This window comes from Eubalaena glacialis, chromosome 3 (assembly GCF_028564815.1).
Source record: "Eubalaena glacialis isolate mEubGla1 chromosome 3, mEubGla1.1.hap2.+ XY, whole genome shotgun sequence".
Taxonomy (NCBI): domain Eukaryota; kingdom Metazoa; phylum Chordata; class Mammalia; order Artiodactyla; family Balaenidae; genus Eubalaena; species Eubalaena glacialis.
The window spans coordinates 183152310-183172322 of NC_083718.1; the positions used below are offsets into that span (position 1 = coordinate 183152310).

A 20013-nucleotide genomic window follows, 5' to 3' on the forward strand; every position below is an offset into this window, starting at 1 on the left:
CCTCTTAAAGTGCTTGTTCAAATGTTTCTGCAATTTTTTATATACCAGTTTTGCTTACTGAGTTGGAGGATACACAAACACACAGAATACATATATATTCTAAATATGAATCCTTTATTAGTTATACATGTTACTAAGTTCTTTCTTAGTTTGTGTTTGTTCACTTTCTTTAAGATGTGTTTGATGAAAAGTTCTTAATCTTAATCAGCTGTATTTATCAAATAATTTCCTTCGTATCTTTTAAAGAACCCCTTCCCTACACAAGACATTCTCCTATATTTTATTCTAAAAGCTCTGACTTTGCCTTGCACATCCAGGCCTTTAATCAACCTTGAATTGACTTTTGTGTGTGATGTGAGACAGGGTCCAATTTCCAATTTATTTTTTCCACATGGATACCCAATTGTCCTAGCACATTTCCTGAAACTTTCCCACTGCTCCATAAGATTTCCCCTCTCATTTATCAAGGTTCATGTTAAGCATGGGTCTGTTTCTGTTCTAGTCCTTTGGTCTTGATATTATCTAGAAGGGGAAGTTATTCCAGAGTATCTTGACTACTCCTGCCATAAAGGGCCTACATAAAATTTAAAATGAACACATCAAGTCTCACAAACAAAACAAAACAAAACAATTTATTGGGGTTTTAAATGTATTACAACAACTCTGTTGACGAATGTGGGAGAACTACCACCTCCAACATACTGAAACTTCCTATCCATGGTGTAGCTCTCCTTTACTTAGACTACCCTTATTGTTATAAGGTTTTCTTGATACCTATCATAGCCAAAGTTGCAAAATGGTACAACTTGTGCAACCAAAAGAAGGACACAAGGGATTGGTATTTTTTGTCTCCTATTATCTTCTCACTAAAAACCACGAGAAATCTAAGAACTCAGACTCTGAAGCAACTGGTTTGTGGTATTCTTACCCAATTTCACTCCTATTGTGTGTAAGAAAGTACATAAGAGGTAAGGTATTTAAACTATCCTTATTCTATAGAAATCAATAATAGAAAACACGGAGACTTCTAATAATAGACAAATGTATTAAAACAGGAAAAATGAAACAGATATGAAGAGGAAAACAGGTAGAAAAACTACCACTTGCAATGAAAGAAAAGTAATTTACAGTAAAAAACCACTTTTTTATCTGCAAATTAAAGGGATAAAACTAAAAATACTTGATTGTATAAGGAAATTAAGGTGAATGTGCAATCAGTGCTGGAGAAACTAGATTGGTACCAGTTAACAATATCAAGAGCCTTAAAGGGTATTCATAATCTTGGATTTAGTAGGTTCACCTATGGGAATTTTAACTAAGGAAAAAAAAAATCAGTTTGCACAAAACTACACAAAAATGCACTTCCATGTTACAATGACAAAATACTGGCAGAAAAATATATCCCAAAGGTTGACCATTAAACCCATACAACAGAATGCTATGCATTTATTTAAGTGATGCTTATGAAATTTATAATGGCAATTGGAAAATGCTCTTACTTTTTCTTAAAGCAAAGTATAAAAATTCTATATAGTATTATATGATCACCTTTTATAAGAAAACAATGCCAGAAAGAGATATGTCCAAATGCTACTACTGATTGAGTCTCACCTAAAAGAATTATTTTTGCTTCTTTTCACATTTCTATACTTTCAAAATTCTCTACAATGAGCAACTAATTAAATGGATAATGAAAGAAAAAAACAAAGAAAAGAACAATTCTGATTAAAGACGAAGGACTGAACACATGTATTTAACTTAACTTACTCCTAAAAAAAGCACAATAAAAAGTCGTTTTTCTTCTAAAATGTACAGATTACTAAGGCCAAAAATAATGGAAGAGATAACTGAAACACAGTTTTGGAACTAGAAAGCAGATGACAATAAGGAAAACTAAGCAGCAACCCTTTTTAACATCACAGAACTCCCAAGAGGCTGATGAGCTCGCTGAAACAAGTACCTCTGCACACAGGGGTGGAGTGAGCCCAAAGCAGGAGCACTGGTTGAAGGTCTATGGAGGCACAGTTGGACCTCGGGGCTCCTCTCCTGCACTCTGCTCAGCCAGGTGACTAGCGCCTCACCCCAACAGCAGACAAGAGGTTTATTTTCTCAAGAGGCTGAAACAGAGGCTCTAGTAGGAGAGGTGGGCATGAAGGAAGACAGAGATACAACAACAAGCACCAAACTGAAAACTAGAGGGGTTAAATGGAAGCTTACTGAGACTCTAGCCTTTTTCTCTGTCCCAACTTCCAGATCACCCACAATCAGCATGGCTGCCCACCCAACTAATCTTCCAAATAGCCTTTTGGTGTCCCACTCTTCAAATATGAGCAGACGCCAAGGATCACCAGACACTTGAGAAAAACCATCTAACATGAAAGAAAACTGTACCAAACAGAAAAGAAAGGTTAGAAGACAAAGTTGAGGAAATCTCGTTAAAAACCTCCCAAAACACAATGAAAGAAAGAGAAAGAAAATAAAACTAGGGGACAAGTCCATGATAGTAGATTATCCTACCTGAATAACAGACATCGCAGAGGGGAGGAAATCATTATCAGAACCATTTTTCCAGACTGAAAGGTATCTAGCACAGTAGATGAAAAGAGATCTACTACACCCAAGTACATCATTGTGAAATTTTAAAACACTGAGGTCAAAGAGAAGATCTATAAGCTTCAGAAAGGGAAAAGAAATCTGACACATAGAAGATCAAGAGTCAGAATAGCGGCCAGCTTCTCCAAAGCCACACTGACAAAAATCATGACGGAAAGCGATTTCCAACATGGCCAGATGGGTAGAATGTTGGGAAAAAAGACGTGTTCTGATATTTAAGGACTCCATTTACTCCTGTGCACTTCTTCTCAGAAAGTTACTGGAAGATGTACTCTAATAAACCAAGGAGTGCAAAAAAAAGAAAAAAGTATGGGATCCGTATCATCCAACGTAAGACGGAAGTGAAAGGCACCCTTCAGGACCCAGATTCCAAAACAGCAGCTATGAAGCAGCCTTGAACCCCTAGTCCAGGCTGGAAGAAGCATCTTCAATAGGATGACATGTATAAGGGAGATTTACACACTAGGTAAGTGTTTAGGGATGAGTAACAACCAAAAAACCGAATGACACACACATACAAAAGACAAAAATTTTGAGAAAAAATACTAGACATGAAAGGAAAAATAATCTTTTTCAATTAGATGGCTCAGCTCTCAACAGTATTTACATAGTCCTGTCAGTAAATAGCACTATAAATGTGTTACTTAGAAATATGCAGGTAAGCACCACAAGAAATCAGTTAAAATAGTGGAAAGGGATCATCTCTAAAGAGCAGGAAACAGAGGTACATAGGGGACTGGTGTTCTTTTGTAACCAGCTAAGCGATGTTACATTATAACTCTGATAGACTATAGGGTTTAAAATTGCTAGGGACTGAGCGTGCTGGATCAGATGCCCCTATCCAAAAGGAATTTTTAAAGTCCACTACCCTACAAAGACTCCCAGTGCCCTGCACTCACCTAGATGTACCCTTCCAATAATCTTCTGGGTGCCCACTCCTTTGGCGATCCCTGCCCACCGACGGTCCACCAGCCTCATTATATTACACCTTTCTGCACAAGCTTGGCTCATAATAGTCATCTGGGCACCTGGAGGTGGAGGGAAACATCAGATAACAAAGACAAAATCCACATGTGTGGGAAGATAAAAAAATGCAGCACTAAGAACAGGGCAGAAAGCAAGTATACTCCCAACCTTCTGTCTGTGTACAATTATTCCTACCTAGCAGGCTTCCTGCTACACTTAATTCAACTTTCAGTTTTACATTGCAATCTGAAACACAGTGTAGAAACTTCACATTGAGGGAAATAACATTGTTTAAATGTAATAATTAAATGATATTTTAAAACTTTAAGAAAACAGAAAGCAAAACTACGTGGAAAGGATTTCCAAAAAGTCAAACTATGCCTACAGATGGAAACACTCAATTAAGCACTACTGCACCCTCAGATCAGTTTTCACTGAGTATCTCTAAACATCTTACCAAGTTATTTTTATTTCAAACTCTGGGACACTCTAATTTACCAGTTAAAAAATACATCATGCAGTCTCTCAAAAAACTAGAACTGAACTCTCCATTCTCTGCTCCAACAATTAGACCCTCTTTCCTATCAGGAAGAGGGCACTAAGGTCTTTTCTCTCCTGGTTACATACACTCACCCACAGAGCTGGAGTCAGCCTGTGCAGAAGACAGACGCTTCTCTAATCTTTATCGAGGGTCCTAATCTCTCCCACAGAATCTAGTTCCACATTCCTGTGTGTCTGGACATGTCTATCTCAAAGCCAATAGGTATAAAATACTCTTTCTCCCCAAATAATTCTCACTTCGGATTTCTCTCCTTGCCAATGGAATTCTTTTTCTTACAACCATAAAACATAGGCAACTGTTCACTTTCGACCCCTCTTCTTATAGCCTTCTCCCAACTCTCAAACTCAGTTCCAATCCTGTTAATAAATTCTGGGCAATTTCTGACCTTTCTTCTTCTAACCATAGCAATTAACCTGGCTCACACTCTATCCCTCTAGCTAGTGGACAACTTCTCTGGTTTCCAATCCTCTCTGTGGATATACAGTTTAAAGCAAGGAAATAGTTCTGATCCTTAGGGGTACAGAATACTCCAGAACTGCCACTGCCTTCAATCTTCTTAAAATACCACCTTCTTCAGATCCCTTATTCATCTGCTCAAAGGTCCTCAAAGGTTCCTACTGTTTACAAGATCTTCAAACCCACATCACCACAGCCTCAGATCCCACCTCACCCTGGTCCAACTATTTCCAGCTGCTATAGACTGAATGTTTGTGTCCCTCCAAAATTCAGGTTGAAACCTAATTCCCAATGTGATGATATTAGGAAGTGGGGCCTTTGGAAGGTGATTAATTAGGTCATGAGTGGGGAACCCTCATGAATGGGATTTAGTGCCTTTATAAAGGAGACCCCAGAGAGCTCCCTCTCCCCTTCCACCGTGTGAGGACACAGGGAGATGTTCATCTATGAACTAGGAATCAGGTACCCAATTTGCCAGCACCTTTTTTTTTGGGCCACGCTGCAGGGCATGTGGGATCTTGCTCCCCCACCAGGGATCAAACCCGCACCTGCCTTGGAAGTGTGGAGTCTTAACCGCTGGACCGCCAGGGAAGTCCCTCTGCCAGCATCTTGATCTTGGACTTCTCAGCCTCCAGAACCGAGAAATAAATCGGTGTTGTTTATAAGCCACCTGGTCTATGGTGTTGTGGCAGCCCAAATAGCCTTAGATACCAGCCTTACAGCCTGACTGCTCTAAACCTTCCACTTTACCCAGAGGAATGTGTCTCCTTTGTCTCTTACTCACTCTGACCCTCCTGTAGAGTGCCCCTTCCTCTACTTTCACTTTCTTTGAATTCTACTTATGCTTTTAAGGCCCAGCTCAAGACCCATCTCCTCCCCAGCTGACTGTCCTCTCCCAGTGATCTCTCCTCTCATTCAATTCCAACACTTCCTGTTCATATTACCCACAGATAACTTATACTTTATGGGCACTTAAAGCTCTTGGCATTTGAGGAAGGTTAAGAGTCAAGAAGGCCCAGAAATAATGAAGGAAAAGGGAATTTGGGAAGGCAATTCTTTTTTTTCCCCCTTCCTCACTCCACTCCTCATAAGCTAGTTATTGGTGTAAAGTCTGCAAACCCAGGATGAGAAGGGTCCCTTTCACTGCTCTCCTGCCTTTTCTTAAGACTCAGGTCAAAGCCCCAATCCTCTACCCATGGAGACAGCTCAGTTCAAATGCCCTCTCTTTGGAGAAGCCACGCCTGAGCAACCCAGTCAGAGTGAGAATGTGGTCTTTATGTTCATCCAACACGCATCTGATTTTTGCACAGTGGTTAAGAGTTCTGGCTTCAGGCAGATCTGGGGCGGAATCCAAAGTCTACTGCTCATGAACTCTGTATACCTGGAAGAGTGATTTCCCCCCTCTATATCTAAGTTTCCTCATCTGTAAAACAGGGATAATAGAACATAGCTCATAGGGATAGTCTGAGGATTAAATAAAATTGAAGATGATATACTAAGCACCTAGCATGGTGCTTGGCACATAGTAAGGGCTCAATAAATGCTGAGTGTTATATCAGGGTCTCTTATGAATTTCTCTCTCACTCATAGGAGCCCGCCCTATGAAGCTCCAGTCTTACCCCCAAGCACTCAGCACAAGGTCCTGCACATAGCACTCAACAGTAAATAATCAGCAGATTTACTCCTCCCAGGAATATATGCATTTCAGGACACAAACTCTTTTTTTTTTTTTTTTAATTTATTTTATTTATTTATTTTTGGCTGCGTTGGGTCTTCATTGCTGTGCGTGGGCTTTCTCTAGTTGTAGCGAGCGGGGGCAACTCTTTGTTGTGGTGCGTGGGCTTCTCATTGCGGTGGCTTCTCTTGTTGCGGAGCACGGGCTCTAGGCGCGGGGGCTTCAGTAGTTGTGGCTCACGGGCTCTAGGGCACAGGCTCAGTAGTTGTGGCGTATGGGCTTAGTTGCTCCGCGACTTGTGGGATCTTCCCGGACCAGGGCTCGAACCCGTGTCCCCTGCATTGGCAGGTGGATTCTTAACCACTGCGCCACCAGGGAAGCCCAGGACACAAACTCCTAACAGTTGAAACCTAGCATGTGCTCAGGTATTTGTGGATGAACGAGTGGAAGAAAACCTACTTGAGCAGGGGTTTTTACTTCTCTAGGAACACACTCTATCTCATGGCCTCAAGAGAGATACCTAGAATGAAGGCACAAGACCACTCGATTACACTCACATGGTGCTGCTCTGTGTGGTCTTACTCAAGAGCAAAGTGTTGTTACCGAGAGAAAAGGTGCCAGTGAGTACAGGCATTATCTGAATGCTCAAGTGGGGAACTCTGGTCTCCTGACCTGGCTGTTAAGTTCTTTAAGGGCAAGAACCATGCCCCACACACCCTTATACTCCTCACAGCTCCCGGTAAAGTGCTGGCATGCAGACCAAGCTGAAATATCTGTTTGACCTCTACTCTACACACCTCCTTCTTATAGCTCCTTATTCTAAACCCATTTACTCCCGTTTCTTATAGAGGTATCCTAGAAATTAGGATGCCAAATAAGGGGAGGTAGGAAGATAAAGGAGACACTGCAAAATACAAAACTGGTTAAGAAATAATTAAAGAAAAACCTATTACAAAGAAAAGATTGGCAAGTGAAACAATAACCCCTGGGCTTGTTAGTCAGCTGTCCAAAGGACTACTGCCATCTTTAACAGACACCAGTCTCCCCTTCTCCCTGTGTCAGGTCAGAATGTTGGATGTAGAGACAAAGACACAAAAGATGGAGACATCACCTGAGTCAACAAAGGCTTTCACAGGATGTCCATTCACTTTGCAGTTAATATAAAGCATCACTACTTGGCCAAAACTTTCCGGAGCCTCTTCCATAGCTATTGTCATGTTTTCCTCAATGTTCTGTTGCCTGTAACAAACCAAAACCAGGCACACTAAAAGCATTATTTCCATGAAGAGCAATCTGTTTCAAAGTCACAATATTAAAAACAGACCTGTACATATCTTTTGCTCCAACTATAGCGGCTGAGTCATGGAAATGGAAATTGGTGCTCTATCCTGAAATATGTGATTTAGTAGGAGGAAGTGAGATACATAATTGGCAGAAAATCTAAAGGCATACAAATCACCTTCATGTAAAAACAATTATGTTCCCTTTACAAGCTCAGAAACAGGAAAACAAACTTCTGGAGAGTAAGGGTCACAACCCTTTTTATCCTGTAGAATATCAGAATTTCATCAATGCTCCAATTTAAACTGAGGATTTACTGGGTATCTGGGTACATTTCCTATGTCCACTGCATTAAAAATAGTTTGCAAATATAATACGCAGATGTTTCAACTGCTTGTGTTACATCTGCTGCTTAATTTCCAAATCTGTAAAAAATTAGATTAGTTTCTAATCTGTAAAACGGGAACAATAATTTCTATCGTAGGATCGCTGAGAGGTATAAAGCATCTAGTACACAATGCTAAGGTAAGAGCAGATGCTCAAAAATATCTAACTACCTGGCTGTCGCTTAGAAAGCTATACACACACATATGTGTCATAGTTCACCTGGTCCATCAAAACATTTCTTCAAAATTGAATGTATTCTAATTCTTACATGAGAAAAGCACATAAAACGGAGTTCCAGCTTACTCCAGCATCTCATGTCTTCCTCCCCAACTCTTCTAAAAACATTATTAAACACTACAAACATTAATTTAAACTAGGGTTGGGGCCAGGCAACTTTGCTGAAGACTGAGACAATTACAGAACTGGGTCCAAGGTGGGATCAATTACAGCTGTAAGCCAGAGGCTGGCAAACCACAGCCCACTGTTTGTTTATGGGAACACATCCACACTGTTCACGTAGCTGCTTTCACACCGCACTGGCAGAACTGAGTGCTACTGACAGAGACTGCACGGCCAGCAAAGCCTAAAATATTCACTACCTGGCTCCTTATGGAAAAAGTCTGCTGACCTCTATTCCAAACCGTAGCGCCGGTCCCTTCTGTAATAATACTCTAGCTCAATTGTACTGATGGCTTTATCAGCCAGTCTATAATAAAATATTAAATTTCTCAGAAAGTCAAAGGTAAACTTGTTTAATTTAGCCCGGCAAATATGCAAGCTACTATATACCTCAGTATACATGTACCCTGTGTAATCACTGGTGTAGCATACCAAATAAAACTGCTACAGGCATTCTATACAATTACACAGCTTTTCTCCTAGGTCACATTATTAAATTTAAAAATAACCTAAAATTAGTTGTGCACTCCTGGCCTTACATTGACTCCAACCAAGATACATTTCAGCAAAAAATCATCTGAAATAATACCAGTTACTTTGGCTACCCTGGGCTCTATGTCACTTTACAGGCACAAGGTTTTCTCCTTTAAAAGAACACATGCATTGTCCCAGTCCCCCTACCTCACCCCCGGGAAGAAACATGAGCCCTATGGATGTGCCTCGTTTCACCTCTCTTCCAATAGCTTGGTGTCATGGTTTGGCTATGATGCCTCCCCACTGCCCCGCCCACCCCTCCTGCTTCCTGGCTTGAATGCAACTGTTCTTGAGAGTTATGTCAGGTTCACTTATAGCTGCAATGCGGTCTAGTTCAGAAAACACAAGTATCGTCCATTTCTCTGCGTAGATTTAACTAGCGAGATGTTTCTCAAAGATAGTTATTAGTATCCAATACAATTAATGGGAACACTATACGGACAAGAACACAAGTGAACGGCTTAGGCTATCAATTGATTCTGGTGTATTTACATTTCTCTGATTTCAAATGTACTCAGAGAAATAAGAAGCCCTTTATTTGACTTCCAAGTTAACAGTGTAATATAATGACCAAGTTAGGCTTCATTTAAGTAACCAAAGATGATGATCAGGTCCCTAAAAGGAGAAGCCTTACAGTTATTGTTCTTAGTTATACTAAGGCCTTCACAATTAGCAATAAACCGAATCTGGGATGGGGGTAAGCAACTGTTCTTTTATTCAAAGGGACTGACTGAACAGCTTCTTGCTTGTGACTAGTAAGGGGACCAAGGCTGGCACTAGCATCCTTGTACCTGCTTAGGCCCCACCCCTTAAGATTCTATCTATCTATCTATCTATCTATTTATGGTTGTGTTGAGTCTTCGTTGCTGTGTGCGGGCTTTCTCTAGTTGCGGCGAGCGGGGGATACTCTCCGTTGCGGTGCGAGGGCTTCTCATCGCGGTGGCTTCCCTTGTTGTGGAGCACAGGTTCTAGGTGTGCGGGCTTCAGTAGTTGTGGCGCACGGGCTTATTTGCGCTGCGGCATGTGGGATCTTCCCAGACCAGGACTTGAACCCGTGTCCCTTGCATTGGCAGGCAGATTTTTAACCACTGCGCCACCAGGGCAGTCCCACCCCTTAAGATTCTGATTCATCAGATTTGGGAGTAAAGCCTGAGCACCCGCATTTTTAAAAGCTTCTCATATGACTTTAATGCTGCCCCAGGTGAGAACCACAGCATTAGAGAATCTGGAGCTGGAAACCAGTCCTGCAGTCAGTTTATCTGCTGAGGCCAGTACAAGAACTGTGGAAGGAAAACGGACTTAGGACTATAAGGCTCCTCTTTGTACAGTTCTCTCTAATTCAGTCATGTCCAAGCCCTGGATTTAATCGGGGCTCATGCATTATGTCTAAGGAAAGAGAGTCCAATCAGTTTGAGTAGCCAGCCTAGTAGTCTCACCAAATTGGGGGCTTCTGCTCAGTCCTGGGGTCACCTACCTGGAGTTGCCTTAATAATGTGCTGTGGGCTAGTCAGGGAGTCTTTATCAAAATTTTAGAAAGTCATTAAGTTAGGTAGCTGTATTTTTGTAATGTTGAATCAAAATGCAAGGAAAATGGAAGAGGAGAGAATAAACTAGAAGACTGAAGCTACTACCTCAGATGCAAAATAAGGAATCTACCTCAAAGCAGATGCCCAACAAATACAAGATGACCTGGAGTTTGGGAACTCTAGATTCTCTAAACCTTGCTCTTTGGGCAAAGGAGTCATTACCTTATATCTTCTTCTATCTTTGCCTGAGCTTCAAGATCAAAAGGGTCTGCAGAAAAGAGACGAATCCTCTCTTGCTCTCTCCGGGCTCGGTCCTGCTGCTGCTCCACCAGGACCCGAGAAAATTTCTCTGCAACAACAGCGGGCAAAATCTTAAAAACCATTATATTTTCATTCTTTATTAGTATTTTTCCACACTGAACAATTTCTCAAAATACAACTGTAAGAGATGCAGAAAGGATGGCTAAAGATCATTTAAAATGAGCAATTACGTTTACTTTCTATTCTCTGAAGAAAAGATTACTTCTTCACCTAAATTTAGTGTAAAGAAATACTGTATTTGCTGGGGCTTCCCTGGTGGCACAGTGGTTAAGAATCCACCTGCCAATGCAAGGGACACGGGTTCGAGCCCTGGTCCGGGAAGATCCCACATGCCGTGGAGCAGCTAAGCCCGTGCGCCACAACTACTGAGCCTGCGCTCTAGAGCCCATGAGCCACAACTACTGAGTCCACGTGCCACAACTAATGACGCCCGCGCACCTAGAGCCTGTTCTCCGCAACAAGAGAAGCCACTGCAATGAGAAGCCCGTGCACCACAACGAAAAGCAGCCCCCGCTCGCCGCAACTAGAGAAAGCCTGCGCACAGCAACGAAAGCTCAACATAGCCAAAAATAGAAACAAATAAATAAATAAATAAATTTATATATATATAAAAAAAGAAATAATGTATTTGCAGACATCTCAGAGATGATGACTTTTCAATTTAAATCAGTGTGGCAGATAAATGATGCTACCCCTCCCCTCCCCACTGCCCTTATTATCCTATTACCTAGAAATAAAATAGAGCGCTACTACCCCTCTTTTCCTCTTCTACTTTTGTTTCCTTTACAACACACTCTGCCTTAAAGCAGATAAATTATAAGCAAACTACTGTTAGTCTGTCTATATTACCCGATGGATACTAAGCAGGAAAATTAGCAAAGAGAAAACATTGCTTGCTATGAGATGGATGTATGTTACAAGAACCTCCTTTATTTGCTATTTCGTAAATGTGAGTACATTCAAATGTATAAATGTAAAAGTGCCATCATCATGGTCTTTGGCAATTAGATACGCTGCATAAGACATTAAAGAAACCAAAATAATGGTCATATGAACTAATACACACAACATGGATGAATCTAAAAAACACCGAGTGAAAGACGCCTGACACAAGGGAGGACATACTATATGATTCCATTTACATGAAGATGAAAATTAGGCAAAACTAACCTATAAGTATCAGAATACTGGAGCCTATAAGGGGAGGAAACTGACTAGAAGAGAACATAATGGAGCTTTCTGGAGTGAAAGAAATGTTCTATATTGTGATTGGGGTGCTGGTTACATTAGTTTGTCAAAACTCAACGAACTGTATACCTAAAATCTAAGTATTTCTCTGTAGGTAAATATTACCTAAATTTTAAAAATGGTTATTGAGGAATAAGTTATTAAGTATCTGTTATGTTTTAAAATTTAATCAGTAGGGTTTCATAAACCCAGGAGTAAAACTGGAGAAATGTACAGAGAAAACTTAATTCATAAAGATGACTAAAAACAAATGTTCTGTTAAATACAAGAATGGCTAAAATACAGCCCCAAATAAACTGCTGGTGACAACCGCACTACTGTTAAATTTAGGGTGAATGAGAATAAAGGGGTTGCACTTTGCCAAACAGGCTGATGGCACTGGACCTGTTTTCCTGGAACTAAATTATTTTAACTGGCATCAGCTGGTTAACTGGTACTCTCTTTAACTGAGGTTCTAACTAAACAGGTTAAAATATCAGTACCTGGTCATTACAAGATATTATCTGCAAAAAAAGAAAAACCACACACACAAAAAAAACAAACAAAAAACCCCCTGAATCACTATGCTGTACACCTGAAACTAACACAATATTGTAAATCAATTATACTTCAATTAAAAAAAAATCTGTACCTGGGTTGTACACTGCTAAAATAATTAGGGAAAGAAAAAAAAAAAAAAAGGAAGGAAAGGAAAACGAAGGGGCTGGTTGAGCTGTTTCAGAACTCTACATAATCCTAAAATTCTGTCACTATTGCCAACTAACTCAGCCTCTGGCATCAGCACTAATTTACCTCTCACAGACCAACTGATATGTTCAATACAACATATGACACAGTGGGCTGAACACACCAGTTGCTTGAGTTTCTCCACATTTGCTGTGATACAACTATTCACCTCAGGTTAGCTTGACAGTCTTCCAATTTCATAAGCTTACCAAGATCTCCACTGAGCAGAGCATCTGCCAAGGGTGGATTGCGTTCCTTCAACAAGGACAGCTCATGGGGGTTGGCCAGCAGCATGTCTCGGAGCAAGGCTGGATTGTCCAGGCCCTGAGGAGATGAAGCTACCTCTCCAGGAGACGAGTGGGACTGCTGTGCTCCTGCTGGCTGGCGCTGCCGGGTGTTTGACGTGCCAGGCACAGCTATGCTACGGAAGTCTATTCGGGGTAAGTCTGTTGGGGAAAATCGATTCGAAGTTTACTTCAAATGACTCCATAAAAACAAGTATTTGAAGGAAACAGCAGATTTGCACATATGTGGTATGCAATAGTAGTAGATGGTAATCACAGACATTCCGAATGCCCTTTCCCTGGTTCTTTCTCACGCTGACCTTGAATACAAAGACTGCAGTCCGAGAGTGAATAGGTAGGAAAGAAGAGAAAAACAGGGGGTTGGGGAGTAGAGGTAGGGATAGGAAGACAATGGTAATAATCCCAAATTCTTGGCTTATAAAATATCCCAGGATATTAAGTTTTTACTTACTTATGTCTTTAAAAAAGCAAAGCCAATCTCAAACATAACCACGCAAAGCTGGATGTGGTTCTTAAGAAAAATCCTAGTCTGCTTTCACATATGCTCCAAAGAGCCCTGACACCTTGGGTAAAGAATACCATACATATCAAGTGAACAGCATAATGTTAGATGTTAACTTCTACAAGTATGTGCCACACTTATTAGTTCTTTGAATTTACACTTTCATCTGTGCATCACTGCTAACTCTTCTCATACCCTGGGAAGCTAGTAGGTGTAATCATTTCACGGGAGAGAAAAAAAGAAGAAAAGAAACCTGCACAGGTTCTCAGTGCTGAGTACACCAAAAGATACAACAGGTTCACAGGCCACACTCCCAGGTTCCATACTCCAGGGTGAGCTGACCTTATTAAAATGAAAGGAAAATAAAAGGGAACCTTACCCAAAGGACCCACATATTGTATGATTCCATTTATGAAATGTCCAGAATAGGAAAATACAGAGACTGAAAGTAGACTGATGGTTGCCTAGGGCTAGGAGGCATGAGGGCAGATGGGGAATGACTGCTAATGAGTACACAGTTTCTTGTAAAGATGATGAAAATGTGCTAAAATTGATCATAGTGATGGTTAGGCAATTCTGAATATACTAAAAATCACGGAATTGTACCCGTTAAATGAGTGAATTGTATGGTAGTGAATGATATCTCAATAAAGCTGTTATTGAAAAAAAGAGTTGTATTTTTAAATAGGAAAAAGAAAACAAAAAACATAAAACCCTAGGTATAACCAGAATGACGGGCTAAGACTGAGTGAATCCACATTTCTTCAACCCCAAAATGTATCTGATGATTGCACCTGCTCCAAGTCTGGGGCTGTACTGAAGCCTTTTGGACTTCAAAGAGAAGAAGAAAATGCTTAAACTCAGGAGTAAGGTTTGTGCCTCTTAGCATGGGTTCAACTAGGCACTTTTCTACAAACAGACCTCAGCTGGCAGTGTGTGTGTGTACGTGTACATGGACATGAACTTCGAACCAATGAAAAAGTGAAGTGAATAAGATGATCTTTGTGAGGTAGTTAATCTAGGTCAACCAGCAAAACATATATGGGTGGGTCTTCCTTATGGGTTGAGAAATTTTTATCTCAACCCTGTTATACTTATCTTGAGAGTCCACTCACTTCGGAATAATTTTGAAAAACTTCTTTGTTTACCTTATAGACCAGAATTGCCTCCCCTCCCCCACCTACTGGCTCTCTTGTCCCTGTGGCACAGCACAGGAAAAGCAAGAAACAGTGAATCTCAGAACTAACAATTTCACCAAATTAACCACAGGAAGATTTGGGCTTTACTGATTGGTTTATTTGAACCCCTTCCCTTTCTAAAGTTTAACAGTAGCCCCAAGGGAATAATGTAATCTGGATCTGAAAGTAACAGGGCTTGATGGTCTCTTATAGCTCCAGTTTCAGGCTGAATGGAAGCACTGTGTTCTAAACTGGAGTCGGTCACCACCCAGACCCCTAAACTCCTTTGAGTATCAGAAGCAAGCTGTGGACCCTCTCCCCATCAAACGCACAGACGCCCACACAATTCTGCACACTATTTCAAGGACACAGAAACTTCCTAACTCCCAATGCACAGATTCTAGATGTAGCATCTAAGATAAATAAGTTTCTTTTTACATGATTAACAAAGATGGTGGGAAAGAACCAGAATTTGGTGGTCAGCTGCTTAAGGTTCATAAGGCTCAGTGTAACGGGAAAAGCATCAAGTTTTAAATCCTGTGCCTTCACTTACTAGCTATGAAGATATTATTTAAAAATTGTCAAGAGGTATCTCTTCCCTACAACAGTTATGAGATGACTTGAAATGTGGGTGCAAGTGCCTGGCTGACTGTAAAATGTTCAGCAAAGGCCTATCACTGAATGCCAGACACAAAGCAGCAAAAGTCAGCCAGGAAGCACAGGCATATGCAGCCTCTCAAGTCCTTCTCAAGGATAAAATGATCACTGATAACAACAGAATCTAATATTTACTGACGGCTTGCTATGTGCTGAAGGTTTTACATGCATTATTCTCCCATCAACCCTAGGAGTTGTGGTTAATTATAGCACACATCTTACAGATGAGGAAATGGACTTAGAGTGTTATGTCCGAAGTTACCCAGCAAGCAAGCGGCAGAGTCAGGATCTGTACCCTGGCAGTCTGAATCCAAGGCAAATCCAAAACTCTGAACTATGCTATCTACTAATGCTTGCCAGGGCTGTGAAACCATTATGAGATGCCTTACTTGGGAACTGCACCGAAGGGCGAGGGTCTGCATTCTCCTTCTGTCGTAAAATCACAACGTCGCCATCTTTTAAGCCATAAGAAGCCAGTGATCTGTGGTTGTCTGTGAGAGGTCTTTCAGCGTAGACAATCTGCAACCAGAAAAGATTTAATAGTATAAAGCACCGAGAAGTAACATGGCACAAAACAGAAAGACTACAGTTTTCCTCTTCATTAGAGAATGTCACTCCCTGCTCAAAACCCTCCAGTGATTTCCCATCATACCTAGAATAAAAGCCAAAATCCTTCTCGTCAACTACTAGGCCCAAACAATTCGGCTCCCTGGCTCCCCCATGACCTCATCTCATACCATGATTGCTATTCCTCAAATAATACCAGCAACTTCCCCCTCAAGGCTGTTTCACTTGTTGTTCTCTCTACCTTAGGAATGTTCTTTCCCGGGTCATTTTTTTAAGGTCTCTGATCAAACACTACCTCTTCAGAGTCCTTCCCTAATATTTAAAATGCACCCTCACCTCCCATATTATATATTTTTTCTTTATGGTCTGTCCCACTAAAATGTAAGCTACGCTGAGGACAAGGACTTTACTTTTTTCACCATATCCCAAAAGCCTAGAACAGGGGCCTGGTAGATAAATAATGCCCAAGTATTTGCTGAATTAAAGGACAAATAAATCTATGGGAAGTAGACAATTTTAGATTTAATATTGAGCAGGGAGGGAAATGGGAATGATTTATTCTGGGGATGATAACTGCAATACTATTAAATGATATGTTCACTCCCCACCCACAAGTTTTAGTGAGATATAACTGACATACAACACTGTTATTAGTTTTAGTTGTACAACATGATGATTTGATATATGTATATATTGTAAAATGATTACCATGATATGTTTTGTTAACATCCATCACCCCATATAGTTATAAATTTTTCTTCTTGTGATGAGAACTTTTAAGATCTACTCTTAGCAACTTTCAAATATATGATACAGTGCTAACTCCAGTCACCCTGCAGTACATGACTGTACTGTGTCCACTTTTTTGTTTTTTTTAAATTAATTTATTTATTTTTGGCTGTGTTGGGTCTTCGTTTCTGTGCGAGGGCTTTCTCTAGTTGCGGCAAGCGGGGGCCACTCTTCATCGCGGTGCGCAGGCCTCTCACCATCGCGGCCTCTCTTGTTGCGGGGCACAGGCTCCAAACGCGCAGGCTCAGCAATTGTGGCTCACGGGCCTAGTCGCTCCGCGGCATGTGGGATCTTCCCAGACCAGGGCTCGAACCCTTGTCCCCTGCATTGGCAGGCAGATTCTCAACCACTGTGCCACCAGGGAAGCCCTGTGTCCACTTTTAAATGATCTCGCACACTGGAAAGTCTGAAAGGTTCTCAAATACCAAGCTTCCTGAGTTCTTCCTTCTCTTCGACCTTCCCCAAACTTTTATCACTCTTATGTTTATGAGTGGAAGATAAAAGTGAAAGAAATTTAAAAAAAGAACAATTAAACACAGATGGAAAAAAGGATCAGGGATGTATTACTAAGGAAAATATTTTTATGATGTGCAATCGAACACTGAAGAAAGCCTGAGAGCATAAAAATAGATGAAACAACGGGCTGTGGAAAGAAAAGGGACAAAGGGCATACTATGATTTCACCATGAAGGAACACAAAACCTAACCTGCATTTTGACCTACTCTGTAGAGGGGCATTCAGAATAAACTCTGGCTTTGACAGGTTTTCTTCCTAACAATTCACTTTCCACGAGGCCACTGGCAAACTGAGGAACTTGAGTTCTGTCCTGGCTCTGACAGGGCCCCTGTCACTCAGCTGGTCCGGGCTTCACAGTTCCCATTTGTCAAGCAAGCAGTTGGGGCTAGATAATCATTACACCTATCCCTTCCAGGTCTTTCTGCTACACTACCATTTTACAATGTTTCCTCAAGTGTCCTCATAGCTCTCATAGTAAAATTGCCTGACACAGAACCTGAAAAATACAGGATTTAAACTGGAAAAAAAAAAAAATCTGTCATATCTGCTCTCAGAATTTGCAATCTGCTCTCAGAATTTGCAATGACATGAGAAATAGAACAGGAAACTCAATTTAGTTCCTTCCAAAATCAAATACTTCTGGGGTTGAACAAAAAGATGATCTGCAGAATTTGTAGGCTGAATTATATTTTTTAAGTTCTATACAGGACTAGAAAAAGTATTGTTAGTTCTTACCCTCACCTGTAAAGTTAAAATGTTACAATAGATTGCAACTGTCATTCTATCAACCCATTCACTCTCCCTTATTTAAGCATATATCTCATAGTAAAAGTATACCAGAATCAACATAGATGGTTTGCAATACAACCTGAGAGTCATATTATAACTCCTGGGATTGCTTTAAAAACCACCACAAATCTGAAGTGACAAGTGTCATGGGTTGAGTGAGGTGTGCAGCAAGAAAGAGGCATGCAGGAGAAATGCCATGCAGGCAGCTCCTACAAGGGGGCTTCAACTTTGTGAAGCAACCATAATGAAAGTACCAGTGGCCTAAGGCCTACTCCTTAATTTTCCAGGGTCAGGAATTCAACTATCAGTATATTTAGAGACACATGATCAGTCAACGTATTCTAACTGTACTTATAAGAGAACATGTACTTATCTACAACGAGAAATCAAACTCAGGAGAATCAGAATGCTCCTATCCACAAGATCACTGAATTTTCTTCAGGCTGGAAATGCTACATGGAAAGCCACATTAAAATAGCAGACGGCTACCACTGAGTGAGCTCCTACTCGGAGCCAGCATCTTACTAGGTTCTCACAGTCTTCCACGTAATCCTCATATCCTCTCGTTTAAGTCTCATAATCAATTTATGAAGTAGATATTAACTGTCCCATTTTATGTACAGGGAAACAAATTACAGTTAGGTGACCTGAGGCTCCATAGCTATTGACAAGAGAACTGGGATTGGAACCACATCTGCCTGACTTTTACAGCCCATACTCTTTCCTAGTACCACATACAACTTTCCCAAATGTAAGTCCAAAGTGGCATGGTGAATTAGCTGGGTGACCTTTGCAAGAGCTACTAAAGCCGCCTATCACTACTAAGGGCCTCTACTCACCAGGGGGATCAAACACTGTCCACTGCTCAATGTATCCCCTGCCCTGAACATGAAGAAAGGAGCACTACCAACCCCTCACTCTTTGGATTCCCATTTTACAGATGCCATACATCATTCCATCACTGTTCAGCTAAACAGTTTTTCCTCAGCAGACAACATAATTTTTTAAAAAGAAGGCGGCCTGACCTAACAACAAAAATGTAAGATCCAGGCAGTCAGTATCATCAAACATGTAACATGAAGTATGGAAGGTTGCTATCTGCCCCAATCTCCTAAAAATACTAGACTGGAGAATGTGGGTAAGGATCAAACATTCTTCATACTGACAAAGCAGCAGGTGTATACCATTCTAGTCCAAGGACATAGATGAGATAAACAGTAGCTTAGTTGAAATTATAACTGCCACAAAGAACTGTATTTTTGGTGTTGTTGTTAAAATAGGCTTAAGAATCTAAGACAATTATTCTGCAGCTTAAGTTCCAGAATAAATCTGAATGATTTTCCAACTTAATATGAGTATCTAGTAGACCAATGGTTTCAAATTTCTACCAGTCAAAACAAAATGAGTTTTGTTTATGGCAATGGTGATACTTTCTACCATTCATAATACCCAGCTCAAAGGTTAAAAGGCTCAAAATTCAAGTTTTGCCAGTTATAAGAACATACAACAGGAAAACTTATACAGCTACAAATCTTAATCTCCAAAACTGGCACAATTGCTAGTACTTCTCCAGAGGAGGCACCCTAGAGACTGAATTCTCATCTTAACCAATATTTAACAATACACTAATTAATACAACTCCAAAGCCTTTAGGCATGATGTCAAATGTTTTCTGGTCTCTGAATGAGAGATTTCAATCAATCAACAGATATCATAACAGTACATTTCTAGCATTAAGGATCATAAACTGGCCACGAAACCCTTGGAATCATATTTGAATGGCTTCATAATAGTATCTACCATTAGCTGAAAGCCCACTATATGCCAAGTGATCTACACATACCATCCCATGTAATAGTCAGCTTGACTTTTACAACCCTTCTGGAAGATAACTTTACAATAGTTACTAAAAGCCTCCCAAAAGACCTGGCAATTCCATATCTAAGACTTTATCCTGAGGAAACAATCAGAAATGGAGACAAAGCCTTAAGTATATAGGTATTCATGGACATGTT

The 20013-nt window shown here is 40.6% G+C and overlaps 1 protein-coding gene across 2 annotated transcripts in view; it reads right to left on the bottom strand.

Annotated features, from left to right (window-relative positions):
• The window catches only part of DDI2 (DNA damage inducible 1 homolog 2), a 42425-nt gene that overhangs the window by 17542 nt on the left and 4870 nt on the right, over positions 1 to 20013 (bottom strand). For both annotated transcript variants that reach the window (XM_061184908.1, XM_061184907.1), the window contains exons 2-6: positions 15726 to 15855; positions 12904 to 13140; positions 10622 to 10748; positions 7384 to 7511; positions 3513 to 3641 (exon numbers count right to left, since the gene is read on the bottom strand). In XM_061184908.1, the coding sequence (XP_061040891.1) occupies positions 3513 to 3641; positions 7384 to 7511; positions 10622 to 10748; positions 12904 to 13140; positions 15726 to 15855 (751 nt within the window). The remainder of the gene's footprint in view (positions 1 to 3512; positions 3642 to 7383; positions 7512 to 10621; positions 10749 to 12903; positions 13141 to 15725; positions 15856 to 20013) is intronic.